This window comes from Diachasma alloeum, unplaced genomic scaffold (genome assembly GCF_001412515.2).
Source record: "Diachasma alloeum isolate Michigan unplaced genomic scaffold, Dall2.0 Dall_scaffold_00199, whole genome shotgun sequence".
NCBI lineage: Eukaryota > Metazoa > Arthropoda > Insecta > Hymenoptera > Braconidae > Diachasma > Diachasma alloeum.
In genome coordinates, this window is record NW_021680364.1 from 556,840 (window position 1) to 566,709 (window position 9,870).

The 9,870-nt window shown below is 36.6% G+C and overlaps 1 protein-coding gene across 1 annotated transcript in view; it reads right to left on the minus strand.

Annotated features, from left to right (window-relative positions):
* Positions 1-257: 257 nt before the first annotated feature.
* Positions 258-9,870, minus strand: part of LOC107035554 (innexin inx1) — a 10,794-nt gene continuing 1,181 nt past the window's right edge. Inside the window, exons 2-4 of the mRNA XM_015253025.1 lie at positions 5,602-5,709; positions 2,547-2,702; positions 258-1,267 (exon numbers count right to left, since the gene is read on the minus strand). Coding sequence (XP_015108511.1) covers positions 689-1,267; positions 2,547-2,702; positions 5,602-5,709 — 843 coding nt within the window. The 3' untranslated portion in view covers positions 258-688. The remainder of the gene's footprint in view (positions 1,268-2,546; positions 2,703-5,601; positions 5,710-9,870) is intronic.

A 9,870-nucleotide genomic window follows, 5' to 3' on the forward strand; every position in this document is an offset into this window, starting at 1 on the left:
ATTAGTTTTTGGCCGATTTTATTGAGTTGTTCCATAGAAACCGATCTATAGACTTAGTCTATTGAGATATTTTCTGCAGAATTTCTTCGGTTCAAATTTTCGAAGTTTTTCATTCTATTTTTCTTTCCTTTTCATCAAGAAAATGGAGACGATACTATTGTAGTATAATGCAAATTGAAAGCCATGGCACATCAATAAAATACAATATTTTTGTTGAATTTCTTTGATGATTTCATGTCATTTTCTTTCATTTTACCAATTCTGAAAAAAAAATCGAACAAATCAAAAATTGAAATTGTAATTCAAATTGAAACTCACATTTTTTTTCGTTGATACATTACGTGAGAAAACCAAAATCCAAATCAAATCAAATCAAGTCACATATTGTCATTGCAAAAAATTGAAACTCGATTTTTCTCATTTTTTGAGTTTAAATTTACCTAAAACTTACAAATTCCACATCGAACCCCCTTAAAAATTCCGCAAATTAAATCTTCGACCTCAGTACTATCGTTTTACGTCGACTTCCTTGACATATCCAAAAGAGCTCGTTTCCAAAGTTCAACGCCGACTAATTCAACTCGCCGAATTATGTCCCAAAATCTCTCTTAAAAAAAAAAAAGAAAAACTGTCCATTTGCGCTGCCTCCACCGGCCGATAACTCGAATGATCTAGAGCGTCAATGTTCCTAAGCATTGACGGGTGCTGACGTGCTGCCGACCTTCTTGGTTAATTCCTCGAGGAAATCCCTGTAGACCAGTGAATCCATATTAGACGACAGCACGTAAAGGATCCACCAGTCGCCAAGATCAATCTTCTTGGTGATGTTCCTGCAAGTGTCGATGGACAGTCTCCTCGCGGTGGACAGCTGCAGCAGTCTCGGTCGCACAGCAGGCGCGAAGATGATGGCGGCGCGGTAGATCATGAGCCCAACGAGGAGCATCGACAGAATGACAAACCAAAACCATATGAATATGTACGTCTTCTCGTTGACGATGTTCAAGGGGAGAATGCAGAGGCTGTCGTGCTGCTGTATCGTTCCGGAGGCACCGTATTTGTAGAATAGACACTTCGTAACTCGGGGAAATACGTAGACCATGGGATCCATTCTCTCCTCTTGGGGTGCGTCCGCGAACTGGAGGACACGCCAGCCGTAGCTCAGGAATTCACCGTTGAAGAAACGATTCATCAGGTATAATTGAACGATTATGTTCACCAGGCACATGGCTTCGCATGCAAAGTACCGGTAGACGTACGTGTTGTGTCTCTGTGAATGTAACGAGGCATGAATTAAAGGGAATTAGATTCAATGAGGAGGAATTGAGTGTAACTCGAGGATAACCCGGCGGGATTACTTTTTCTCCTCGTTGGTCTTCGGGGGCTTCATCACGTAGGAAACAAATTTTTAGAAGAAACTGGAGTTTAGGGGGATATTCTGGTGGGATTCTATTGAACTTGCTATTAGTTTTTACGATTGTGAATGGAAGTGTTCGATGGAAAATGTTTTATCAGAGAAGTAAATGGAGTTCGATTTTTCTGTACAACTTATTCTATTGGGATGGTTTCTATGGAAATTCTGGACATTTCTTTTGTGAAAAAAGCGGAGGCAACATGGGGATATCTCGAGCAAATGGAGAACAAAATGGATGAGGCGGTTTTCATGAGTGCAATCGTCTAGTGTCGAATTTTCATGAAGCCCGCCTGACAAATGAGAATTGGATACCTTTCTATGAAACATGAATAAACGAATCATAATTGTCCAAATCATTTAGGTCAGAGGAAAATAGAACAATTCTACTTTCTTAATATTGCGTTTACTGAGGTTTTCTGCGAACAAAGTTGATTAGAATGAATAGCTAGAATTATGAGATTATCTCAGATTTTTGACGTTAAGGATAGGAGAATCTGAATGCAATATAGTGAAAATGATGATCGATTTTTTCACTTTGAATAAATAATTTTAATATCCAAATACAAAATTGCTGATATGAATAAAAGCTGCGACTCGATATTCTAAATGAAGTTTTAATTTTTAATTTGGCGCTGAAAACACGAGATGACAATATTCTAAGCACGGAATTATATTGATGAGATGAACAACAGATTAACAGATTTCACCAGAGTATCAACAAACATTGAATTCCAGAAATTCACACTCGAAAGTGTATTCTAGAAGAAATTGAATTGTAATCATGATTAAAATCTTATTCAGCTCTTCAACAGAATTAAAAAACGAATCCAATATTCAACTGAAGTTCAATAAAAATCGAATGGAATTTTCCATCGAAATCACTAGATGTCTCTGTGAATTTTTTTCATCTGTGTTATCACACATGACGATAGCTTCACCGGGAACTTGAGGCCTCTGTGGAGGCTACAAGCGCAGAGACCGTGTAGTCATGTGATGCTGAGGAACGGAAACACGAGGAGAGGAATTATTCCACTCAACAATGGGTGATGAAATATCTTTTTTTGCTCGGACTATGGTAATGAGATTTTGCGATGCGAGATCGTTATGCATTCGCGATGAGTTTGTTGTTTCTTACCTTGATGTGAGTCACTAGGTAATCCATTAGGACGTTCTTCTTCTTTGATATCGTGTCTTCGGACTCTAGGCCGTGGTTTAGACCCATTACTAGAGTACTTGCTAGGCCACCCTCCCAGATGTTCCAGAGCCATTGGGGAAAGTAGCAGAACATCGCCTGGAATTACATTATTTAATACTTTGTGTGATGACTTGGGATTCGCAGAAGACAACTTCACGTTTTTTTTTTTCATTTTGAAGATATTTTTTCAAGGATTAAAATTACATTTTGATGATTTAAACATTGTAGTGCATTTCACCTCAATTTTTTCCATTTTCTAATCTTATTTTTCGTAGATTTTGTTTATTTACAATGTTTTCTTTTTATTTTGAAGATATTTTTTCAAGCCTCAACATAACTCAATAATTTAATGATTTAAGAGGATTTAATTATCTCATCGTTAATAACAGTTTTTTATTCAAGGATAAATCGAGATCGGCAGAGGAATATTTCACGATTTTTTTTTCAGTTTTAAAGATATGTTTTTCAAGCTTCCATACGAGATTTAACCCATTCAAATCTAATCATTAGGTCCGGAGATATTTAAGACTCAATAATTTAATGGTTTGAGAGGATTTAATTATGTCATCGTTAATAATCGCTTTTTATTAAGCAATAAATCGAGATTGGCAAAGCGAAATTCCACGTTTTTTCTCCATTTTAAAGATAAATTTTCAAGCATTAAAATGCGATTTGACTAATGCATATCGGATAATTTGATCAAGAGATATTGCTGACTTAAAAATTTTAATCCATTTAAATTTTAGTCCATTTTCCCTCAACTTTTCCTATTTTCTAATCTCATTCCTCATAGATTTTCTTCATTTAATATAACGAAAAAAATTGCATACTCAATGTTGCTTTCGTTTTTTTTCAATACTAAGACTGAATCACAAAAATGGATTCCATGAAAGTATTGACTTCCGTTGAATCGTTACGTGCCTCTTACCTTCCCACAAACGACGGCTGTTCGAACAATAGCAGATTTTGTATGCCACCGGCCACATTGAGAAAATAATAATAGATAAGTATCCGAAGATATCGATATTATATTTTTGAGGGACAGTTACATGCGTGCAATAGCTTCCACGGCATCTGTGGTATTAATTTCTTGTAGTCGAGATAAAAAACACGTGGAGACTGGTATGATAATGTCACCGAGTCCTCAACAGACATTACAAAGTTTTTTCAATTGATTTATTGATAAAATTAGAAATGAGAGAACAGAATAATCAATTTTTCGTGGAGACTTAATCATTAACTCTTCAGTCGTATTACGTTTCACCCATGAAAAAAAATCATAGAAAACCCTAACGAATTGAATTATTCAAAAGAAAAGTTCTGCAGTTTTACTGACCGTTTTTTTATAGAAAATGTTCAATCGAAACTATTTTAAAAATTTCGGAAGACTCCTCTTTCTATTGAATTTTTTCTGTTAAAACCTGTTCTACAGGAATTCCACGACAATAATTTTACAAGTTATTTCCGCTCTACTTTTCAATTTTTTTAAAAATCGAACAAAAAAGCTTGAAAAATTTGAGTCCAGGAATTTCTGTAGAAAATATTTCCACGTAATCAATTTTTCTACAAAATTTATTCCATCGAAAATTTATATTTAAAACAACGCGTAGATAACCTGTGCAATTCTACAAAAATGTTCACCCATGAATGCCTTCCACTCCTCACCCGATACTACAATGTCTCCTAACGAATTGATTGATGAGATTAGAAACGCCAGAACAGAATAATAAATTTTTTTACGACGATTTAATGATTGACTCTTCAATCGTATTCCCTTTCATTTACAAAAAAAACTTCGTAGAAAACCGTAACAAATTCAATAGAAAATTCTATTAGTTCCCGGCCGGATTCTACCGAAAAATTCTGCAGTGTTACGAAGCATTTTTTAACAGAAAATGTTCAATCGAAACTATTTTAAAAATGTTGGAAGACTTTCCTCTTTCTATTGAATTTTTTCTGTTAAAACCTGTTCTACAGGAATTCCACGACAATAATTTTACAAGTTTTTTCCGCTCTACTTTTCAATTTTTTTTTAAATCGAACAAAAAAGCTTGAAAAATTTGAGTCCAGGAATTTCTGTAGAAAATATTTCCACGTAATCAATTTTTCTACAGAATTTATTCCATCAAAAATTTCTATTCAAAAAACGCGTAGATAACCTGTGCAATTCTACAAAAATGTTCACCCATGAATGCCTTCCACTCCTCACCCGATACTACAATGTCTCCTAACGAATGGATTGATGAGATTAGAAACGCCAGAACAGAATAATAATTTTTTTTACGACGATTTAATGATTGACTCTTCAATCGTATTCCCTTTCATTTACAAAAAAAACTTCGTAGAAAACCGTAACAAATTCAATAGAAAATTCTATTAGTTCCCGGCCGGATTCTACCGAAAAATTCTGCAGTGTTACTAAGCATTTTTTAACAGAAAATGTTCAATCGAAACTATTTTAAAAATGTTGGAAGACTTTCCTCTTTCTATTGAATTTTTTCTGTTAAAACCTGTTCTACAGGAATTCCACGACAATAATTTTACAAGTTTTTTCCGCTCTACTTTTCAATTTTTTTAAAAATCGAACAAAAAAGCTTGAAAAATTTGAGTCGAGGAATTTCTGTAGAAAATATTTCCACGTAATCAATTTTTCTGCAGAATTTATTCCATCGAAAATTTATATTTAAAACAACGCGTAGATAACCTGTGCAATTCTACAACAATGTTCACCCATTTCTACAAAAATGTTCACCCATGAATGCCTTCCACTCCTCACCCGATACTACAATGTCTCCTAACGAATTGATTGATGAGATGAGAAACGCCAGAACAGAATAATACATTTTTTCACGGTGATTTAATGATTGACTCTTGAATCGTATTGCGTTCCGCACGCGATGAGATGAAACAACTCGTTTGTAATTCTACTCTCGGTCTCAAATATTCCGATCGTATTTAATCACTGAGACTGGCCTTAACTAAACATCGGGATTACCTGGAAAAAGAGAACAAAGCAGACCCACTGATAGTAGGTGTAGTATTTCCGTGCCGCCACGTCTCCGTGGTCGTTCGCCACCCCGGGATGCGCCACCTCCGTGCCAATCTGCATAAAAAATAGGATCATTATGTTCACCGGATAACAAATTCAATTACACGAATATAATGTTTGAAGTTGGGGGGGGGGNGGGGGGGGGGGGGGGGGGAAGATCGACGGAGATGGGGTAATGGAGTTTGGAAGTTTGGCAGATGAGATTTCCCAAATTCGATAGAGATGAAGTTCTGGGGGGAGGGAGCAGGGGAAATCTGTGGGTATGACATTCATAAAGTTAGAGGAGTTACATTGTCGTGTGCCTGAGTGATGTGGAGATATGTCTACGGTACTATTCTACCACTTGCCGTGGGAGTGGACTTTAGGTTTCGATTAACTTCCGGTACACGTAAGAGTTAATTGTCAATCTTTGTTCTTTAAGTTTATGAGCTTCGTGGAAGTTATTTCGATGATTAAGTCGAGGGAATGGGAATTTTTTGCTGTTCATGGTTGTGAGGATGAAGAGGTAATTGAGGTGTGCATTGGTGATTGAGTAGAGCAGAATTGAGAGGCCTCGGGTGTGAGAGGTAAACTACTGAAATGGGGGGGGGGGGGGATTTTGCGGTGGGAATTCTCGGGCGAAAGGGGGTGGAAAAATCTGGGGGATGGCTTAAAAAATTTGTTCCTTTTAGGAGATTCGGATAAAGTGAGTTGAGGGGGATTTGAAGGGGATAAATAATTTTGGGAGGTGTTTGAAAATGCGAGGTGAGGGCGCCGCCATTTTTATCAACGGGTTGAGACATTGAGCAACTGTTGACTTCTATCATTCGCACACGTGGGCGTCCTCTTACTTCATTAAATTACAATAAATGACGTTGAGATATTTATTTCATTAATATTAATTTCATTTTCTAATGAGGAAATTTGGAGCTTGAGGGAAAGTGCTGGGAATATTGTCATTGTTAAGGGAATACGGTTTTAGCTACCAAATTTGTGAATTAAATCACGTGAGAAAAATTCATGCTGAACATTTTTATTTATTAAGATGTCTTGAGAGTGAAAAAAACTACTGAAATGCAGGGAAAACTTTGCGCCGTGAATTCTCAGCCGAAAGGGGATGAAAAAACCTGGGGGGTGGCTTGAAAAATTGGTTCATCCTATGGTAACTGGATGAATAATCGAGAGAACAAAACAAAAAGATGAATGGAAGAGCATGAACAGTCAATTGAATTAATGCTTTATCAATTGAATAAAGTAGAGTTGATTTAACTCCTGGAGGATAATTGGTTTAAATAAGAAGAGAACTAGACCAATAACTGTTGAACTACTTCCACTATTTCCAACGATAAACTTTCTGAACTTTACAGTTGCAGGCAATTCTCCACCGGAAATTGTCAAAATATTTACAGAAATAGATGCGTAAAGGGGGAATAAGGGGACAGGAGGTATTATCGGCACAAGTTGAGACATTCAGCGAAATGACGATCGTTTCTTTTCTCGTCAACGTTAAAAACGAATGGATAAACACATGCTAGGTTTATGCTACTTTGCATTTAGATTGGAATGGATTCTCATTGAAGCGTCAGGCATGGTTTCAACAATAGAATTTTTTCTACACTTTCAACTGAATGATTTTTCCAACCGCCTGTATTAATATTAAAAGTTCTCCTCGTTCTCCAGGTCATTCTAAACTACAAAATCAAGTAAACATCACGAAAAAAATATGCCTGAATTGAGTATAAAATATACTTGATCCAAGTATATTTTATACTCAACTAGGGGATAGGTATTTTAATTTGAAGATGATTGTTTTGTATCAGGCCGTGTTGTAGCAAGCCCTCTTGAGTGTAATATAAGGGTCAGGCACTAAGTGTCAGAATATAAGGGTCAAAAAGTGAAGGTTAAAAAATGAGGGTCAGAATATTAGGGTCAAAACATCAGGGTCAGAATATAAAAGTAAAAAAAGTAGGTGTCAGGCAATGACGGTCTAAATATAAGTCATATATCATGCTTGATCACCGCTTTTAGCCCTTGTCTGACCCTCATTGCCTGACACTAATTTTTTTATCCTAATATTCTGACCCTCTTTTTTGACCCTAACATTCTGACCCTCATTCCTTCACCTTTACATTCAGGCCCTCAGTTTTTGACTCTAATATTCCGACCCTCATTTTTTAACCTCCACTTTTTGACCCTTATATTCTGACACTTAGTGCCTGACCCTTATATTACACTTGAGAGCGCTTGGTACAACCCGGGCTGATGCGAAATAATCATCCTCGAATTGAAACACCCATCTCCCATTCGAGTGTAAAATATACTTGAGTCAGGTTTATGCTTATACTTGATGCTAGTATAAAATATACTTAATTCAAGTATATTTTTTTCCGTGAGTAAATTTTCGGGCTGTTGTCACCGTTTCGAGTGGTAAATCCACCCCCCTCATAAGGGCTATCGATTGGTTTTTATCTGCGTGAATAAAAAACAAACAAAAAGCAATTATAATCGATATCTATTGATTGTTAGTTGTCTGAGATACTAATTATATCGGAGAAAACACAAAAACCCTGTACTTTGTGACACTACTAGTGAAGACGTCTTATGATACTCCCAAGTGTTATTATTACTCATCGGAGATATGAATTATCAGTTCACTCGATGGATTTTGACGTTTCTCATGAGTCAGACTATCCCAAATACGAGTCTTCTGCCTGCAATTATTACGCTGTTTATTTGAGTGATTAGATTGAATTGTTTCTTTCTGAAGGAAACAATGTTGTTGGGATGCCGTGGACGATTGATTTTGTGTGGTTGGGACTTCACTTCTGGCGAGGAAAGAAGACCCTTAAGAAGTCCTGCCACATCCCTTCGCAAAAAATGTAAATTGATTCCTCAAATTTCATCATTTTTATCGTCCGTTCATGAAAGAAAGAATTAATGACATTAAATTTCGGAATTAAAAAAAAATGAAACAATGATAATTAATTTTCCATTCTGGACTATTCAATTTTTATATAAATATTCATTTTATGATTTTCATTGAGAATTTGAAAAGATGAATTTCAAAGTTTAAATATATTGTTCATCAATCATTCCTGAATAGAGCTCTTCATTTTCAGTAACAGCAGCTTTCCTACTATTACATAAATCATCCTCGAGAACTTACCAAACACCTGAGTCCATTCCAATTCTCAAAATATTCGTAACAGTTCGAAATAAACAAAGTTCAGCCTTTCAACATTGTAAATTACGAAATGAATGCAATATTCCCTAGTGTAGAATTGAACTTCAACAATAAAAAAATTGTCAAATGAAAAATGCTTGAGTTGAGATAAAATGGCTCATAAATCTTCAATAAATGAGAGAATTACGGGGCAAAACAGAATGGCTTCAGCGATCAATAACTCAAAACCCCTTAGTGAAACACCACAAAGTGACGCCTGGTGCCGTCATTAAATTTCATACTCCCAAAATTTATCGCCCATTCAAAACAACCCATTGTACCCCACCCCCTGATCCCTCCAAATCCCAAAACCCCGGCAAAAACCACTAAAAACGACAAAAATTCATCCTTTCAAATAAATTCTCAAAAATATTCCCAATTTTCAACCCTTCATTTTCTCCCCAAAATGAGCCCAAACTACTTCAATTTATTTTCCGCACCCACATCCTCTCAAAAATTCAAAACAACCCATTCCACCGCACCCCCTCATCCCCCAAATCCCGAAACCCCGCAAAAACCAATAAAAAGAAAAACAAAATTAATCCCTTCAAATAAATTCCACAAAACAACTCCAATTCCTTCATTTCCCTTCACGCCCCCACAATCCCTCAAGTCAAAACAACCCATTGTACCCCACCCCCTCATCCCCCCAATCCTGAAACCCCCGCAAAAACCACTAAAAAGAATAAAAATAAATTCCTCCAAATAAATTTCCCAAAACATCCCTAATTTTCAACCCTTCGTTCTCTCCCCAAAATAAACCCAAACTACTCCATTTTATTTCCTGCACCCACAATCTCTCAAAAAATCAAAACAACTCATTCCACCGCCCCCCCCCCCCCCCCCCCCCCACCCCCACCCCCCCNCCTCATCCTCCCAACTCCCAAACCCCCGCAAAAACCACCAAAAACTACAAAAATAAATCCCTCCAAATAAATTCCCCAAAAAACCCTCAATTTCTAGCTCTTCATTCCCAAATTCATTCCTCCAATACCCCCAGAACCCCCCCCCCC